The 20,306-nt window shown below is 49.3% G+C and overlaps 1 protein-coding gene across 1 annotated transcript in view; it reads left to right on the top strand.

Moving 5' to 3' along the window:
• The window catches only part of POLE2 (DNA polymerase epsilon 2, accessory subunit), a 156,252-nt gene that overhangs the window by 11,140 nt on the left and 124,806 nt on the right, over positions 1-20,306 (top strand). The window contains exon 2 of the mRNA XM_063947544.1: positions 7,365-7,465. Within this exon, the coding sequence (XP_063803614.1) occupies positions 7,365-7,465 (101 nt within the window). The remainder of the gene's footprint in view (positions 1-7,364; positions 7,466-20,306) is intronic.

Here is a 20,306-nt window from a genome sequence, read left to right as displayed (position 1 = left end):
CTGATTTGAGCCATACACGCTGCCGTCACCGCCGGAGACCAGACTGAGGGCCAGGACGGCAGGCAAGAGAAGCGCGCACTGCGCTCTCCACACAGCACGGTGAGCACTATGGGGGCATATCTGGCAATGTGGGGCATATCTGGCACTGCGGGCATATGTGGCAATGTGGGGCATATCTGGCACTGTGGGGTCATATCTGGCACTGGGTGCATATCTGGCACTGCGGGCACATGGCACTGTGGGGGCATATCTGTAATCTGGCACTGTGGGGGCATATCTGGCACTGCGGGCACATGGCACTGTGGGGGCATATCTGTAATCTGGCACTGTGGGGGCATATCTGGCACTGGGGGCATATCTGGCACTGGGGGCATATCTGGAACTGCGGCCACATGGAACTGTGGGGGTATATCTGTAATCTGGCACTGTGGGGGCATATCTGGCACTGGGGGCATATCTGGAACTGCGGCCACATGGCACTGTGGGGGTATATCTGTAATCTGGCACTGTGGGGGCATATCTGGCACTGCGGTCACATGGCACTGTGGGGGCATATCTGTAATCTGGCACTGTGGGGGCATATCTAGCAGTGTGGGCACATGGCACTGTGGGGGCATATCTGTATCTGGCACTGTGGGGGCATATCTGGCATTGTGGGGCATATGTGGCACTGTGGGGGCATATGTGTTTGAGGTTTTTACCTGTGGGGGCCAATGTGTTATTTCGTGCGAGACAGTCATTACACTCTGTGCAGCAAGGCTACGTCCCTTTTTTTGTTATACCACGCCCACTTTTTGTTATGCCACGCCCCCTTTTTTGCACACGCACCTGCGGCGCCCGCTATTATTCCTCCTAGGTAGATCACAAAAGCTGTTTAGCTTTCAAAGTAGATCGCCGACTCCAAAAGTCTGGCCGCCCCTGGTATAGAATATCAATAAAATATGTAAAAAATTATATTTGAGAGAATAAAGAATTCATTTTCTTGTGGAAGGGAAAAAGTGCTGCTGGTATCAAGTTGATTCTCTTTTTTTTTTCTTTTTTTCTTGAAGTTTCTTTATGTATAAATGAATCAACAAGCAGCACCATCTACATACGTTTTATGTTGAAATATTTGCTTATCAACATAAAATATTACGCAATTAATATTTCCCAGAGAATACTGATCACTTATTATTCTGGTGCGGGAGTATCTTAAATTTAAAACAGTGCTGGTGGCTGCCAGTCATAAAATATGTGGCCAAACAGAAGCAAATCTTGTCCCTCACCACACAACTGACCCTAAAGATGACCTATAAACGCGATCTACTTAATGTAATATTTCTTTCTAAATTTCTCAATAAGAAATTTTTGGCCTAGGGGTGCCGTGGAAAAAATTCTAATTTCTCTAACGTCCTAGTGGATGCTGGAAACTCCGAAAAGACCATGGGGAATAGCGGCTCCGCAGGAGTCTGGGCACAACTAAAAGAAAGCTTTTAGACTACCTGGTGTGCACTGGCTCCTCCCACTATGACCCTCCTCCAAGCCTCAGTTAGATTTTTGTGCCCGGCCGAGCTGGATGCACACTAGGGGCTCTCCTGAGCTCTTAGAAGAAAGTATATTTTAGGTTTTTTATTTTACACTGAGACCTGCTGGCAACAGGCTCACTGCAACGAGGGACTAAGGGGTGAAGAAGCGAACCTACCTGCTTGCAGCTAGCTTGGGCTTCTTAGGCTACTGTCCAGTAGCTCCAGAGGGACCGACCGCATGGAACTGGCCTTGGTGTTCGGTCCCGGAGCCGCGCCGCCGTCCCCCTTACAGAGCCAGAAGCAAGAAGAAGTCCGGAAAATCGGCGGCATGAAGACTTCTGTCTTCTCCAAGGTAGCGCACAGCACTGCAGCTGTGCGCCATTGCTTCTCATACACACTTCACACTCCGGTCACTGAGGGTGCAGGGCGCTGGGGGGGGGGGGGGCGCCCTGAGCAGCAATAAAAACACCTTGGCTGGCAAAACAATCACAATATATAGCCCCAGAGGCTATATATGTGATAATTACCCCTGCCAGAATCCTTAAAAAAGCGGGAGAATAGTCCGCGAAAAAGGGGCGGAGCTATCCCCCTCAGCACACTGGCGCCATTTTTCCCTCACAGTTCCGCTGGAAGGAAGCTCCCTGGCTCTCCCCTGCAGTCTACACTACAGAAAAAGGGTAAAAAAGAGAGGGGGGGCACTAAATTTAGGCGCAGTAAATATTATAGCAGCTATAGGGGACATAATTCAGTTAGTCCCTGCAGTATATAGCGCTCTGGTGTGTGCTGGCATACTCTCTCTCTGTCTCCCCAAAGGGCTTCTGTGGGGTCCTGTCCTCTGTTTAGAGCATTCCCGGTGTGTGTGCGGTGTGTCGGTACGGCTGTGTCGACATGTTTGAGGAGGAAAATTATGTGGAGGCGGAGCAGATGCCTGTAGAAGTGATGTCACCCCCTGCGGGGCAGACACCTGAGTGGATGGTTTTATGGAAGGAATTACGTGCAAGTGTCGACTCCTTACACAAAAAATTTGACGACATGCCAAATGCGGGACAGCTTGTGCCTGCCCAGGTGTCTCAAAGGCCATCAGGGGCTCTAAAACGCCCGCTACCTCAGATGGCAGACCCAGATGTCGACACGGATACTGATACCAGTGTCGACGACGATGAGTCTAATCTAATGTCCACTAAGGCCATTCGCTGCATGATTGAGGCAATGAAAGAGGTGTTACACATTTCAGATTTAAACCCAGGTACCACAAAAAAGGGTATTATGTTTGGGGAGAAAAAACTACCCGTAGTTTTTCCCCCATCTGAAGAATTAAATGAAGTGTGTGAAGAAGCGTGGGCTTTCCCTGATAAAAGATTGATAATCTCAAAAAAATTACTAATGGCGTTCCCTTTCCCGCCAGAGGATAGGGCACGTTGGGAAACACCTCCTAGGGTGGATAAAGCGCTCACACGTTTGTCTAAAAAGGTGGCACTTCCGTCTCCGGATACGGCCGCCCTGAAGGAGCCTGCGGATAGAAAACAGGAGGAGATCCTGAAGTCTATATATACACACACAGGCATTATACTTAGGCCAGCTATTGCGTCAGCATGGATGTGCAGTGCTGCCGCTGCGTTGTCAGATTCCCTGTCAGAAAATATTGACACCCTTGACAGGGACACTATTCTGCTAACCATAGAGCATATAAAAGACTCAGTCTTATACATGAGAGATGCACAGAGGGAGATCTGCCGGCTGGCATCTAAAATAAGTGCATTGTCCATTTCTGCTAGGAGAGGCTTATGGACCCGGCAGTGGACAGGGGATGCAGATTCCAAAAGGCACATGGAAGTTTTGCCTTATAAGGGTGAGGAGTTATTCGGGGATGGTCTCTCGGACCTCGTTTCCACAGCGACAGCTGGGAAGTCAGCATTTTTACCCCATGTTCCCTCACAGCCTAAAAAAGCGCCGTTTTATCAGGTACAGTCCTTTCGGACCCAGAAAAACAGGCGAGGAAAAGGTGGGTCCTTTCTGTCCAGAGGCAGAGGTAGGGGAAAAAGGCTGCAACAAACAGCTAGTTCCCAGGAGCAAAAGTCCTCCCCCCGCTTCTTCCAAGTCCGCCGCATGACGGTGGGGCTCCACAGGCGGAGCCAGGTACGGTGGGGGGCCGCCTCCAAAATTTCAGCGATCAGTGGGCTCGCTCACAGGTGGATCCCTGGATCTTTCAAGTAGTATCTCAGGGGTACAAGCTGGAATTCGAGGCGTCTCCCCCCCGCCGTTTCCTCAAATCAGCCTTGCCAGCAACTCCCTCGGACAGGGAGGCTGTGCTAGAGGCAATTCACAAGCTGTATTCCCAGCGCGTGATAGTCAAGGTGCCCCTACTTCAACAAGGACGGGGTTACTATTCCACACTGTTTGTGGTACCGAAACCGGACGGTTCGGTGAGACCCATTTTAAATTTGAAATCCTTGAACACATACATAAAAAAATTCAAGTTCAAGATGGAATCGCTCAGGGCGGTTATTGCAAGTCTAGACGAGGGGGATTACATGGTATCCCTGGACATCAAGGATGCTTACCTGCATGTCCCCATTTACCATCCTCACCAGGAGTACCTCAGATTTGCGGTACAGAATTGCCATAACCAATTCCAGACGCTGCCGTTTGGTCTGTCCACGGCACCGAGGGTGTTTACCAAGGTAATGGCGGAAATGATGATACTCCTTCGAAAAAAGGGAGTTTTAATTATCCCATACTTGGACGATCTCCTAATAAAGGCGAGATCCAAGGAGCAGTTGTTGGTAGGAGTAGCACTGTCTCAGGAGGTGCTACACCAGCACGGTTGGATTCTAAATATTCCAAAGTCACAGCTGGTTCCGACGACACGTCTACTGTTCCTGGGAATGATTCTGGACACAGTCCAGAAAAAAGTGTTTCTCCCAGAGGAAAAAGCCATGGAGCTGTCGTCTCTAGTCAGAAACCTCCTGAAACCAAAACAGGTGTCGGTGCATCACTGCACGCGAGTCCTGGGAAAGATGGTGGCTTCTTACGAAGCAATTCCTTTCGGCAGGTTCCATGCCAGAATCTTTCAGTGGGACCTGTTGGACCAATGGTCCGGATCGCATCTTCAGATGCATCGGCTAATAACCCTGTCTCCAAGAACCAGGGTGTCTCTGCTGTGGTGGCTGCAGAGTGCTCATCTTCTAGAGGGCCGCAGATTCGGCATACAGGACTGGGTCCTGGTGACCACGGATGCCAGCCTTCGAGGCTGGGGGGCAGTCACACAGGGAAGAAACTTCCAAGGACTATGGTCGAGTCAGGAGACTTCCCTACACATAAATATTCTAGAACTGAGGGCCATTTACAATGCCCTAAGTCAGGCAAAACCCCTGCTTCTACACCAGCCGGTACTGATCCAGTCAGACAACATCACGGCGGTCGCCCATGTAAACCGACAGGGCGGCACAAGAAGCAGGACGGCAATGGCAGAAGCCACAAGGATTCTCCGATGGGCGGAAAATCATGTGCTAGCACTGTCAGCAGTGTTCATTCCGGGAGTGGACAACTGGGAAGCAGACTTCCTCAGCAGGCACGACCTCCACCCGGGAGAGTGGGGACTTCATCCAGAAGTCTTTCAAATGATTGTAAACCAGTGGGAAAAACCACAGGTGGACATGATGGCATCCCGCCTAAACAAAAAACTAGAGAGATATTGCGCCAGGTCAAGGGACCCTCAGGCGATAGCGGTAGACGCTCTAGTGACACCGTGGGTGTACCAGTCGGTTTATGTGTTCCCTCCTCTGCCTCTCATACCAAAGGTACTGAGAATAATAAGAAAACGAGGAGTAAGGACAATACTCGTGGTTCCGGATTGGCCAAGAAGAGCGTGGTACCCGGAACTTCAAGAGATGATCTCAGAGGACCCATGGCCTCTGCCGCTCAGACAGGACCTGCTGCAGCAGGGGCCCTGTCTGTTCCAAGACTTACAGCGGCTGCGTTTGACGGCATGGCGGTTGAACACCGGATCCTAAAGGAAAAGGGCATTCCGGAGGATGTCATTCCTACGCTGATCAAAGCCAGGAAAGATGTAACTGTAAAGCATTATCACCGCATATGGCGGAAATATGTTGCTTGGTGTGAGGCCAATAAGGCCCCAACAGAGGAATTTCAGCTGGGTCGATTTCTGCACTTCCTACAGGCAGGAGTGACTACGGACCTAAAATTGGGTTCCATTAAGGTCCAGATTTCGGCTCTGTCGATTTTCTTCCAAAAAGAACTAGCTTCACTACCTGAAGTTCAGACATTTGTAAAAGGAGTGCTGCATATTCAGCCCCCTTTTGTGCCTCCAGTGGCACCCTGGGATCTCAACGTGGTGTTGAATTTCCTAAAATCACATTGGTTTGAGCCACTAAAGACCGTGGATCTAAAATATCTCACTTGGAAAGTGGTCTTGTTATTGGCCTTGGCTTCGGCCAGGCGTGTATCAGAATTGGCGGCTTTGTCATTTAAAAGCCCTTATCTGATTTTCCATATGGATAGGGCAGAATTGAGGACTCGTCCCCAGTTTCTCCCTAAGGTGGTATCAGCTTTTCACTTGAACCAACCTATTGTAGTGCCTGCGGCTACTAGCGACTTGGAGGATTCCAAGTTGCTGGACGTAGTCAGGGCCTTGAAAATTTATGTTTCCAGGACGGCTGGAGTCAGGAAAACTGACTCGCTATTTATCCTGTATGCACCCAACAAACTGGGTGCTCCTGCTTCTAAGCAGACTATTGCTCGCTGGATTTGTAGCACAATTCAGCTGGCGCATTCTGCGGCTGGACTGCCGCATCCTAAATCAGTTAAAGCCCATTCTACAAGGAAGGTGGGCTCATCTTGGGCGGCTGCCCGAGGGGTCTCTGCTTTACAACTTTGCCGAGCTGCTACTTGGTCAGGGGCAAACACGTTTGCAAAATTCTATAAATTTGATACCCTGGCTGAGGAGGACCTTGAGTTCTCTCATTCGGTGCTGCAGAGTCATCCGCACTCTCCCGCCCGTTTGGGAGCTTTGGTATAATCCCCATGGTCCTTTCGGAGTTCCCAGCATCCACTAGGACGTTAGAGAAAATAAGATTTTACTCACCGGTAAATCTATTTCTCGTAGTCCGTAGTGGATGCTGGGCGCCCATCCCAAGTGCGGATTGTCTGCAATAATTGTACATAGTTATTGTTCACTAACGGGTTATTGTTATGAGCCATCTGTTGAGAGGCTCAGTTATGTTTCATACTGTTAACTGGATATGGTATCACGTGTTATACGGTGTGAATGGTGTGGCTGGTATGAGTCTTACCCGGGATTCAAAATCCTTCCTTATTGTGTCAGCTCTTCCGGGCACAGTATCCTAACTGAGGCTTGGAGGAGGGTCATAGTGGGAGGAGCCAGTGCACACCAGGTAGTCTAAAAGCTTTCTTTTAGTTGTGCCCAGACTCCTGCGGAGCCGCTATTCCCCATGGTCCTTTCGGAGTTCCCAGCATCCACTACGGACTACGAGAAATAGATTTACCGGTGAGTAAAATCTTATTATTCTAGGGCACCGTGATTCAAAAAAAGTTTGGAAACCACTGGCTTAATGTACAGAGCACCTTGTGTACATAGTTGAATAATGGTGCCTTTATGTAAAAATATTTAGCGGCGTTACTTTGAAAACCCCCTTTTGTTAAAAGTATATGCATTATGTTAGCTTGTGAATTACATTGTTCTGAGAAATGGAAAATACGAGTCCCTGTTTTTATTTAGCCATTGTTGTCTTGCTGACCCGTGAATAACAGCTGTTGGTGTATTGTTTTCAGGACAGTCCACCTTTTGTTAATATACTGTAAGTGTAATTTTTATTTCAGGGAGGCCAGCAGGTATCTCAGTGAAGTCCTAAGGTCTGTAAATGAAGTGGAACTTGAAGATGTAATTGACAGTATCATTGGTGCCGTTGAGAAGCAGCCATGTAAGTGTTATCCTGCTTGCCTCATTGTATTTGGGACACCTTCTCTGTTTTTATTTTATGTGCGTACACACAGCACTGGAACCACTATAATAAGATTTTACTCACCGGTAAATCTATTTCTCGTAGTCCGTAGTGGATGCTGGGACTCCGTAAGGACCATGGGGAATAGCGGCTCCGCTGGAGACTGGGCACAACTAAAGAAAGCTTTAGGACTACCTGGTGTGCACTGGCTCCTCCCACTATGACCCTCCTCCAGACCTCAGTTAGGATACTGTGCCCGGAAGAGCTGACACAATAGGAAAAGGATTTTGAATCCCGGGTAAGACTCATACCAGCCACACCAATCACACCGTATAACTCGTGATATTATACCCAGTTAACAGTATGAAATATAACTGAGCCTCACTACAGATGGCTCATAACAATAACCCTTTAGTTAGGCAATAACTATATACAAGTATTGCAGACAATCCGCACTTGGGATGGGCGCCCAGCATCCACTACGGACTACGAGAAATAGATTTACCGGTGAGTAAAATCTTATTTTCTCTGACGTCCTAAGTGGATGCTGGGACTCCGTAAGGACCATGGGAATTATACCAAAGCTCCCAAACGGGCGGGAGAGTGCGGATGACTCTGCAGCACCGAATGGGCAAACTCTAGGTCCTCCTCAGCCAGGGTGTCAAACTTGTAGAATTTAGCAAATGTGTTTGACCCCGACCAAGTAGCTGCTCGGCAAAGTTGTAGAGCCGAGACCTCTCGGGCAGCCGCCCAAGAAGAGCCCACCTTCCTCGTGGAATGGGCTTTTACTGATTTAGGATGCGGCAGTCCAGCCGCAGAATGTCCAAGCTGAATCGTACTACAGATCCAGCGAGCAATAGTCTGCTTTGAAGCAGGAGCACCCAGCTTGTTGGGTGCATACAGGATAAATAGCGAGTCAGTTTTCCTGACTCCAGCCGTCCTGGAAACATATATTTTCAGGGCCCTGACTACGTCCAGTAACTTGGAGTCCTCCAAGTCCCACGTAGCCGCAGGCACCACAATAGGTTGGTTCACATGAAAAGCTGATACCACCTTAGGAAGGAATTTGGAACGAGTCCTCAATTCCGCCCTATCCATATGAAAATCAGATAAGGGCTTTTGCATGACAAAGCCGCCAATTCTGATACACGCCTGGCCGACGCCAAGGCCAACAGCATGACCACTTTCCACGTGAGGTATTTTAGCTCTACGGATTTAAGTGGCTCAACCCAATGCGACTTCAGGATATCCAACACCACGTTGAGATCCCACGGTGCCACTAGAGGCACAAACGGGGGCTGAATATGCAGCACTCCCTTAACAAAAGTCTGAACTTCAGGCAGTGAAGCCAGTTCTTTTTGGAAGAAAATGTACAGAGCCGAAATCTGGACCTTAATGGAACCCAATTTTAGGTCCGTAGTCACTCCTGACTGTAGGAAGTGCAGAAATCGACCCAGTTGAAATTCCTCCGTTGGGGCCTTCCTGGCCTCACACTAAGCAACATTTTTTTCATATGCGGTGATAATATTTTGCGATCACATCTTTCCTAGCCTTAATCAGCGTAGGAATGACTTCCTCCGGAATGCCTTTTTCCTTTAGGATCCGGTGTTCAACCGCCATGCCGTCAAACACAGCCGTGGTAAGCCTTGGAACAGGCAGGGCCCCTGCTGCAGCAGGTCCTGTCTGAGCGGCAGAGGCCATGGGTCCTCTGAGATCATTTCTTGAAGTTCTGGGTACCAAGCTCTTCTTGGCCAATCCGGAACCACGAGTATAGTTCTTACTCCTCTCCTTCTTAGAATTCTCAGTACCTTGGGTATGAGAGGCAAAGGAAGGAACACATACACCGACTGGTACACCCACGGTGTTACCAGAGCGTCCACAGCTATCGCCTGAGGGTCCCTTGACCTGGCGCAATATCTTTTTAGCTTTTTGTTGAGGCGGGACGCCGTCATGTCCACCTGTGGCCTTTCCCAATGGTGTACAATCATTTTGAAGACTTCTGGATGAAGTCCCCACTCTCCCGGGTGGAGGTCGTGCCTGCTGAGAAAGTCTGCTTCCCAGTTGTCCACTCCGGGAATGAACACTGCTGACAGTGCTAACACATGATTTTCCGCCCATCGGAAAATCCTTGTGGCTTCTGCCATCACCATCCTGCTTCTTGTGCCGCCCTGCTGGTTTACATGGGCGACCGCCGTGATGTTGTCTGACTGGATCAGCACCGGCTGGTGTTGAAGCAGGGGTCTAGCCTGACTTAGGGCATTGTGAATGGCCCTTAGTCCCAGAATATCTATGTGTAGGGAAGTCTCCTGACTTGACCACAGTCCCTGGAAGTTTCTTCCCTGTGTGACTGCCCCCCAGCCTCGAAGGCTGGCATCCGTGGTCACCAGGACCCAGTCCTGTATGCCGAATCTGCGGCCCTCTAGAAGATGAGCACTCTGCAGCCACCACAACAGCGACACCCTGGCCCTTGGAGACAGGGTTATCAGCCGATGCATCTGAAGATGCGACCCGGACCACTTGTCCAACAGATCCCACTGGAAGATCCTTGCATGGAACCTGCCGAATGGAATTTCTTCGTAAGAAGCTACCATCTTTCCCAGGACTCGCGTGCATTGATGCACCGACACCTGTATTTGTATTAGGAGGTCTCTGACTAGAGATGACAACTCCTTGGCCTTCTCCTCCGGGAGAAACCCTTTTTCCTGTTCTGTGTCCAGAACCATACCCAGGAACAGTAGACGCGTCGTAGGAACCAGCTGCGACTTTGGACTATTCAGAATCCAGCCGTGCTGTTGTAGCACTTCCCGAGATAGTGCTACTCCGACGAACAACTGCTCCCTGGACCTCGCCTTTATAAGGAGATCGTCCAAGTACGGGATAATTATAACTCCCTTTTTTCGAAGGAGTATCATCATTTCGGCCATTACCTTGGTAAATACCCTCGGTGCCGGGGACAGACCAACGGCAACGTCTGGAATTGGTAATGACAGTCCTGTACCACAATTTTGAGGTACTCCTGGTGAGGAGGGTAAATGGGGACATGCAGGTAAGCATCCTTGATGTCCAGTGATACCATGTAATCCCCTTCGTCCAGGCTTGCAATAACCGCCCTGAGCGATTCCATTTTGAACTTGACCCTTCGTATATAAGTGTTCAAGGATTTCAATTTTAGAATGGGTCTCACCGAACCGTCTGGTTTCGGTACCACAAACATTGTGGAATAGTAACCCCGGCCTTGTTGAAGGAGGGGTACCGTGATTATCACCTGCTGGAAGTACAGCTGGTGAATTGCCGCCAGTACTACCTCTCCTCGAGGGCAGCAGGCAAGGCTGATTTGAGGTAACGGCGAGGGGGAGTCGCCTCGATCTCCAGCTTGTATCCCTGTGATACTACTTGCAGAACCCAGGGATCCACCTGTGAGCGAGCCCACTGGTCCCTGAAGTTCCCGAGACGCGCCCCCACCGCACCTGGCTCCACCTGTGGAGCCCCAGCGTCATGCGGTGGACTCAGAGGAAGCGGGGGAAGATTTTTGATCCTGGGAACTGGCTGTCTGGTGCAGCTTTTTCCCTCTTCCCTTGTCTCTGTGCAGAAAGGAAGCGCCTTTGACCCGCTTGCTTTTCTGAAGCCGAAAGGACTGTACCTTATAATACGGTGCTTTCTTAGGCTGTGAGGAAACTTGAGGTAAATTTTTTCCTTCCCAGCAGTTGCTGTGGATACGAGGTCCCAGAGACCATCCCCAAACAATTCCTCACCCTTATAAGGCAGAATCTTCATGTGCCTTCTAACGTCAGCATCGCCTGTCCACTGCCGGGTCCCTAATACCCTCCTGGCAGAATGGACATTGCATTAATTCTGGATGCCAGCCGGCAAATATCCCTCTGTGCATCCCTCATATATAAGACGACGTCTTTAATATGCTCTATGGTTAGCAAATAGTATCCCTGTCCTAACAGGGTAATAGACCACGCTGCAGCAGCACTATTCATGCTGAGGCAATTGCAGGTCTCAGTATAGTACCTGAGTGTGTATATACAGACTTCAGGATAGCCTCCTGCATTTTATCAGCAGGCTCCTTCAAAGTGGCCGTATTCTAAGACGGCAGTGCCACCTTTTTTGACAAACGTGTGAGCGCCTTATCCACCCTAGGGGATGTCTCCTAACGTGACCTATCCTCTGGCGGGAAAGGGTACGCCATCAGTAACTTTTTTAGAAATTACCAGTTTCTTATCGGGGGAACCCACGCTTCTTCACACACTTCATTCACTCATCTGATGGGGGAACAAAACACTGTCTGCTTTTTCTCCCCAAACATAAAACCCCTTTATTTTGTGGTACCTGGGTTAATGTCAGAAATGTGTAACACATTTTTCATTGCCGAGATCATGCAACGGATGTTCCTAGTGGATTGTGTATATGTCTCAACCTCGTCGACACTGGAGTCACACTCCGTGTCGACATCTGTGTCTGCCATCTGAGGTAGCGGGCGTTTTTGAGCCCCTGATGGCCTTTGAGACGCCTGGGCAGGCGCGGGCTGAGAAGCCGGCTGTCCCACAGCTGTTACGTCATCCAGCCTTTTATGTAAGGAGTTGACACTGTCGGTTAATACCTTCCACCTATCCATCCACTCTGGTGCCGGCCCCCCCGGGGGCCACATCACATTTATCGGCATCTGCTCCGCCTCCACATAACCCTCAAACATGTCGACACAGCCGTACCGACACACCGCACACACACAGGGAATGCTCTGACTGAGGACAGGACCCCACAAAGTCCTTTGGGGAGACAGAGAGAGCGTATGCCAGCACACACCAGAGCTATATATAATGCAGGGATTAACACTATAACTGAGTGATTTTTTTCCCCATAGCTGCTTGTATACACAATATTGCGCCTAAATTTAGTGCCCCCCCTCTCTTTTTAACCCTTTGAGCCTGAAAACTACAGGGGAGAGCCTGGGGAGCTGTCTTCCAGCTGCACTGTGAAGAAAAAATGGCGCCAGTGTGCTGAGGGAGATAGCCCCGCCCCTTTTTCGGCGGACTTCTCCCGCTTTTTTATGGATCTCTGGCAGGGGTATTTTACACATATATAGCCTATATGACTATATATTGTGTAGATTTGCCAGCCAAGGTGTTTAATATTGCTGCTCAGGGCGCCCCCCCCAGCGCCCTGCACCCATCAGTGACCGGAGTGTGAGGTGTGCATGAGGAGCAATGGCGCACAGCTGCAGCGCTATGCGCTACCTTGTTGAAGACTGAAGTCTTCTGCCGCCGATTTTCAGGACCATCTTCATGCTTCTGGCTCTGTAAGGGGGACGGCGGCGCGGCTCCGGGACCAAACGATCGAGGTCGGGTCCTGTGTTCTATCCCTCTGGAGCTAATGGTGTCCAGTAGCCTAAGAAGCCCAAACTATCTCCAGTCGGGTAGGTTCGCTTCTTCTCCCCTTAGTCCCTCGTAGGAGTGAGTCTGTTGCCAGCAGATCTCACTGAAAATAAAAAACCTAAAATATACTTTCTTTTCTAGGAGCTCAGGAGAGCCCCTAGTGTGCATCCAGCTCAGCCGGGCACAAGATTCTAACTGAGGTATGGAGGAGGGTCATAGTGGGAGGAGCCAGTGCACACCAGGTAGTCCTAAAGCTTTCTTTAGTTGTGCCCAGTCTCCTGCGGAGCCGCTATTCCCCATGGTCCTTACGGAGTCCCAGCATCCACTTAGGACGTCAGAGAAATCTCATTTACATTTGTTTTACAATATAGTGTCAGGCCCCCTAATTATATTCGTATTGTAATCCCTATTACCAAATGGGGGTGCTACCATAGATCTTGATATATTTATACGAGAGAAGAAAAGAAGAGAAGCTCTCCTCGGTGCACTAATAATTTAAAATTAAACTTTTATTTGTCTTATAAAAATGTTATTTCTCTTACGTCCTAGAGGATGCTGGGGTCCACATTAGTACCATGGGGTATAGACGGTTCCACTAGGAGCCACTGGCACTTTAGGAGTTTGAGAGTGTGGGCTAGCTCCTCCCCCTATGCCCCTCCTACCAGACTCCGTTTAGAAAATGTGCCCGGAGGAGCCGGTCACAGCTAGGGGAGCTCTCCAGAGCTTCTTTAGTAAAAGTTTATTTTAGAGTTTTTTTTATTTTACAGGGAGGCTGCTGGCAACAGCCTCCCTGCTTTGTGGGACTAAGATGGGGGAGTAGTGTCCGCCCTGCGGGGTCTGAGCCACTATCTCCGCTGACAGGACACTGAGCTCCTGAGGGAATAGAACGTTCCCCGCCACAGGGGATCGCTCACTCCGGCAGCATGCAGCCACCCCCTTACAGAGCCAGAAGATCGGTGGCGAGTTAGTCATCGGCCCCCCTAGCAAGCGGGGAGCCAATGTGAAGATGGCGGCAACAGGGTAGGAGCGCAGTACTAACTGCGCTCCGGGTCTCAGCGGTACATAGTGCGGCACTGTGAGGGGCGCCCTGAGCCAGCGCCTACACTGGTCACACAGCCTGTTGGGGTCCCTGGATCTCAGCCAGCATAAATCCTCAGGCAGTATAATCCTATGAAGAGAGGGAAGACAGCGCCATTAAGGGGGCGGAGCTTCTCCTCAGAGCGGACCCAGCAGCGTTCAGCTTAATTTTCCTGCCTGCAGAAACGCTGTCAGTCATGTGCAGTCAATCCAGAGCAACTCCAGCTATCACAGTACCAGGTAGGAAGGCCAATCCCGGGATTCTGGCCCAAAAACACTGGGATTTGAATCCCGGGATTGTTGCTTCCAATCCCAGGATTCACGGGATTACACTGCGCTTGCGCAGTTCCCCGCATCTCTTCCCTCGGCAGCCTCTCTACCCGGGCACTCGGCTCAGGCGCTGCCTTTAGAAACGTGGCAGCATCGCCATCTTCCCCCTCCCCATGCAGTCTCTCTCACTCGGGCAGCACTGAACACCCGGCTCAGAAGCTGCCTTTTGAAGCCGGGCAGCATCACCTCCTCCCCCCCAGCAGTCTCCCTCCTGGGCAGCACTGAGCACCCGGCTCAGATGCTGCCTTCTGAAGCCGGTCAGCAATGTCTCCTTGCCCCCATGCAGTCTCTCTCACCCGGGCAGCACTGATCACCTGGCTCAGAAGCTGCCTTTTGAAGCCGGGCAGCATCACCTCCTCCCCCCCAGCAGCCAGCAGTCTCCCTCCTGGGCAGCGCTGAGCACCCGGCTCAGATGCTGCCTTCTAAAGCCGGGCAGTAAGGGACCCTCACTACCAGACGCCTGCGTTTACTTCCCCTCTAGACCTTGGGGACCGCTCTACTCATTTGTCAATATTTTATATAATTTAACTTGTAACCCCCCTGACCCCCTCCCCCACATACATAAATTAAAGGAGGACAGTTGAATCCCGGAATTGATATTTTTTTCAATCCCAATACCTGGGATTGAAAAAACGGCCTAGGATTGGCCTCCCTAGTACCAGGGGTTGTAGAAGGGGGGGGGGGAAGGGGAGGCTGTGTAAAGACTGTGTGACCTATTAAGGTACACAGTCGGCGCTGGTTTAGGGTCTCCCTGTACCTGGAAAGCGCTGTGTGGGGGTTGGCTCCAATCTCTGTGTCTCTCTTGCCATCCTTAGGGGTGAAACTCTATCTGTCCTCCCCGGTGTGTGTGTGTGTGTGTGTGTGTTTCGAGTGTCTGTGGTCTCCATTAGCTATGTCCAGGGACTCTGTGTCATATGCTGCAGAGGATATGTCCTCTCAGGATGATCCCATTCCATGTAATCAGGATTGCACTGTTTTACCACAGATACCAGCAAGGGAGCCTGAATGGTTATCCTCTATCAAATCCATGATTTCTCAGATTTCTACTAGGGTTGCACAGAATGAATCTGCAACTCAGGCTTTACAGAACTCTATCGCAGTTTTGGTCCGGTTCTGTTACCTCAGGCCCCCCCTCAGGAGTTTCCCATAAACGTGCTCTTGCACAGATTATGCGGGATGACACGGATACCGACTCTGACACGGCAGACGGTGATGGGTATGTGCTTAGGGGGGCCGCATCTCTTGCTAAAGGGGTGCAATTGATAGAGGCTATAAGGGATGTGTTGAATATTGCAGATACAACACCTGAGCAGGTTGAGGAGGCTTACTTCACTGACAATAAGAAAGCCTCGCTAACCTTCCCTGCGTCCAAAGAATTAAATGCTATATTTTAGAAAGCATGGGAAAACCTGGAGAAAAAATTCCAGATACCTAGAAGGGTTGTGGTTGCTTTTCCCTTCCCTGAGGAGGATAGGAAAAAATGGGAAAAGCCACCTATAGTGGACGCGTCTGTATCCAGACTCTCAAAAAAGGTGGTTTTACCTGTTCCAAGTTCTACCGCTTTAAAGGAGCCGGCTGATCGCAAAATTGATACTACGCTCAAATCCATATACATGGCTTCAGGGGCGATACTACGTCCTACTATTGCCTGTGCATGGATTTCCAAAGCTATAGTAAAGTGGTCAGGCACGTTACTTGAGGATTTGGATACTATGGATAAAAGTGACGTAGAATTGTTTTTACGTAACATCCAGGATTCTGCAGGATTTATGGTGGAATCCATGAAGGACCTGGGTTCAATGGCTGCAGGAATTTCTTCCATGTCTGTCTCAGCTCGTAGAGGACTGTGGCTGCGCCAGTGGTCTGCCGGAATCCAGGAGAGGTGTGGAGACCCTACCCTACACAGGTCAGGCTCTCTTTGGGGAAGCGTTGGATGCGTGGATCTCCACGGCTACAGCGGGTAAGTCACCCTTTCTTCCCTCAGCTGCACCTGCTGTGAAGAAACCTTTTTCCTTTAGCGGCATCACAGTCCTCTCGTGTTACTAAAACAAGAAAGGCCAAACCGTCCAACACCTTCTTTAGAGGGGGACGGACAAAATCAATGAAACCTGCTTCTGGTACACCAAAGTCCTCAGCATGATGGTGGACAGTGTGGCATGTAGGTATGGCCGGTGGGGGCGAGACTCAGACATTTCAGTCACGTCTGGGTGTCGTCCGGCCTGGAACCCTGGTTACTAGATATTGTGTCCCAGGGGTACTGGCTGGAATTTCAAGATCTCCCTCCTCACCGGTTCTTCAAATCAGGCTTGCCAGCTTTGTCGGCAGACAGGGCTACCCTACAGGGAGCCATCCAGAAGCTGGTGGAGGCACAGGTTATCGTACCAGTTCCTCCCCAGATGCAAAACAAAGGTTACTCTTCGAACCTTTTCGTGGTACCGAAACCGGATGGTTCGGTCAGGCCCATTCTGAATTTAAAATCACTAAACCCCTTTCTAAGGGAGTTCAAGTTCAAAATGGAGTCTCTAAGGGCAGTGATATCAGGTCTGGAGGAGGGGGAATTCCTGGTATCCCTTGATATCAAGGATGCGCATACCTCCACATTCCGATTTGGCTGCCGCAAGAAACTTGTCTTCGATTCGCACTGTTGGACTGTCATTTTCAGTTCCAGGTTCTGCCATTCGACCTCTCCACAGCACCTAGGGTATGCACCAAGGTGATAACGGAAATGATGGTTCTGCTCCGCAGACAGGGGTTGAACATAATTCCATATCTGGACGATCTGCTGATAAAAGCATCGTCCAAGGAGAAGCTGTTACGGTCCATAGCTCTCACGACCCAGCTTCTCAGGGAACATGGTTGGATCCTGAATCTTCCAAAATCTCATTTGGAACCAATCAGGAAGTTGTTCTTTCTGGGAATGATCCTCGACACGGAAGTGCAGAGGGTGTTTCTTCCAGAGGAAAAAGCGTTGGTGATACAAACAATGGTCTGGGATGTCCTGAAGCCAACCCGGGTGTCTGTTCATCAGTGCATTCGCCTTCTGGGGAAGATGGTGGCCTCTTACGAGGCTCTGCAGTACGGGAGGTTTCACGCTCGGTCCTTCCAATTGTATCTCCTGGACAAGTGGTCGGGATCCCATCTACACATGCACCAGAGAATACGTCTGTCGCCAAAGGCTAGGATTAGCTGCAATTACCTCACCTTCTGGAGGGCCGCAGGTCCGGGATTCAGGACTGGATCCTTCTAACCACGGATGCAAGACTCTTGGTCTCGGGCACAGTCACTCAAGGGGAAACCTTCCAAGAAAGGTGGTCCAGTCTGGAAACAGGCCTGCCGAAAAACATTCTGGAACTAAGAGCCGTCTACAACGGTCTTCTCCAAGCTTCCCATCTACTGAGAAATCGGGCCATTCAAGTGCAGTCGGACAATGTAACGATAGTGGCTTACATAAACCGACAGGGCGGAACGAAGAGCAGAGCTGCAATGGCAGAGGTAACAAGAATCATCCCCTAGGCAGAAAAACGCGTTGGCCCTGTCAGCAATCTTCATTCCTGGAGTAGACAACTGGGAAGCGGACTCCTCAGCAGACACGATCTCCATCCAGGGGAGTGGGGTCTCCATCCGGAGGTGTTCAAGGAGGTAACAGATCTTTGGGGCGTACCCCAAATTGACATGATGGCCTCTCGTCTCAACAAGAAGCTTCGGCGGTATTGTTCCAGGTCGAGGGACCCTCAAGCAGTGGCGGTGGACACCCTAGTGACTCCGTGGCCGAGCAGCTACTTGGTCGGGTTCAAACACTTTTGCTAAGTTCTACAAGTTTGATACCCTGGCTGATGAGGACCTCATGTTTGCTCAATCGGTGCTGCAGAGTCGTCCGCACTCTCCCGCCAGGTCTGGAGCTTTGGTATAAACCCCATGGTCCTTTTGGAGTCCCCAGCATCCTTTAGGACGTATGAGAAAATAGGATTTTAATACCTACCGGTAAATCCTTTTCTCTTAGTCCGTAGAGGATGCTGGGTGCCCGTCCCAGTGCGTACTGTATCTGCAGCTATTGGTGGTTACACTCGTGGTGTTTCTTTTCAGTCAAGTCTGTTGCTGACGTTATTCATGCCATGGCATGCGGTATGCTATTATTGGTCGTGTTTACACACAGGTTGTGTTACATTTTCGGTCAGCATATTGCTGTATGTTTTTTCATGCCGTCGGCTGGTGTTCTATTGAATGCCACGTTCTGCGGCATGTTCGAGGTGTGAGCTGGTATGACACTCACCGTGTTTAAACAATAAATTCTTTCCTCGAAATGTCCGTCTCCCTGGGCACAGTTCTCTAACTGGAGTCTGGAGGAGGGGCATAGAGGGAGGAGCCAGTTCACACCCATTCAAAGTCTTATAGTGTGCCCATGTCTCCTGCGGATCCCGTCTATACCCCATGGTCCTTTTGGAGTCCCCAGCATCCTCTACGGACTAAGCGAAAAGGATTTACCGGTAGGTATTAAAATCCTATTTTTTTATGTCCCACAAATGGCTACAATCACTTTAAAAATGATTGAGAGTGAATTGTATATGCTTCAGTATATAAATTTATCTTCTAACTAATCAATCAATCAATCAATCAATCAATCAATCACTGGTGCATTTTTATGGAATTGCCACATTAAATGTTCAATGACTATAAGGCCATTTGCGATACAGAAAATAAGACTCAGTTTTTTTAAACTAGGTTAATTTCTTTATTCTTTTTTTCTTTTTCCTGATGTTCACATTGTCTAGATTTTCTTTCACATTTATCAATAGGTTATTAAATATTTTGCATCTGCTCAATCCTAACATAAAACATTTTTATTAGACTAGTTAAAGTAACATTTTAAATTATTTGTGCAACAAAGAGTTTTTCTTTTTTCATTTGGAAGGTATGTATGTAAGAAGTGTAGCAGGGGTATTGGTTTGTAGACTGCCTATTTAGCCTCTCTGTCTCTAACAATGACCCCAAGTACTGTCTCCATCAAAACATACCCAACTTATTGCAAGCAGATTGTATGAGAGTTCAATACAGTTATCATAATGTCTAGGTGAAAAGAAAGTTAACACAACAACTTGTGTATATTTTTTATTCATTTCTGCACAATCAGATTGTAAAATAATATAACAGTGGAGTTTGGACACCCTGTCAGAACGCAGTAAAGCGGTAGCTATCAAGTTGTAAGGGATTTACAAAAAAAATGTGATGCAAGTGAAGGAGTGCTTGAATGTCTGCACATATCGTCAACACTGTTTTGCTGTTTCAGTGCGTTAAGTTCAGCAAATAAATAACACTGAGTTAATATGGACAGAAATGTCACGTTTTAGCATGTATCATGTGAGAATGTGGTCATTCTTTTTTTTTTAATTAAAATCAGTGAAACGTGTGTGTATATATTTCTCGTTCATCCACTAGGGGACACTGGAACAGCGTTATACAGCAGGGGTGTTTAGTTTGCAACCGGAGGTGTGGCACAATCTAAAAATTAACATTGTCTGCACAGCCGGCTCCTCCCCCTTCACGCCCCTCAACCCTCAGTTTGAAAAATTGTGCTAGGGGTGCAGCACGTGGGGGCTTAAGCTGCGGTTTAGAAAAAAATCTATATTGCTGTGTCAACCTAATGAAAAGGGGGACAAGGCAAAACTGACATCTGAGAGACAAAGATCCCTTTTTGAAGGGACCTGCATCTCTCTTCAGGAGATCCTCTCTCTTACATAGCAAAGTGAGTACTGGTTGATAATATGGACCCCTCATCTTTAATATGAACTTAGTTTAGGTTCTTTATTTCTTTTAATTTTTTTTTTTTTTTTACTTAGTTTAAACTTTATCTCCCCCCCCCTCTTGAATATCTTTCATAGGCTGCCACAGGGAGCCGGCGCGCGCGCACGCAGCGGGAGCAAGGTGCGGAGTGAGGCTCAGCATGTCTCCCCTGTGTGCAGTGCAGGGAGAGACAGCAGAGCCTACACGCGACAGAGCTGAGAGCAGCAGCGCGGAGGTGCCGCTACGGGACCTTGTAA

Source organism: Pseudophryne corroboree, chromosome 12 (assembly GCF_028390025.1).
Source record: "Pseudophryne corroboree isolate aPseCor3 chromosome 12, aPseCor3.hap2, whole genome shotgun sequence".
Lineage (NCBI taxonomy): Eukaryota > Metazoa > Chordata > Amphibia > Anura > Myobatrachidae > Pseudophryne > Pseudophryne corroboree.
This window is presented reverse-complemented; position numbering and strand designations above follow the sequence as displayed.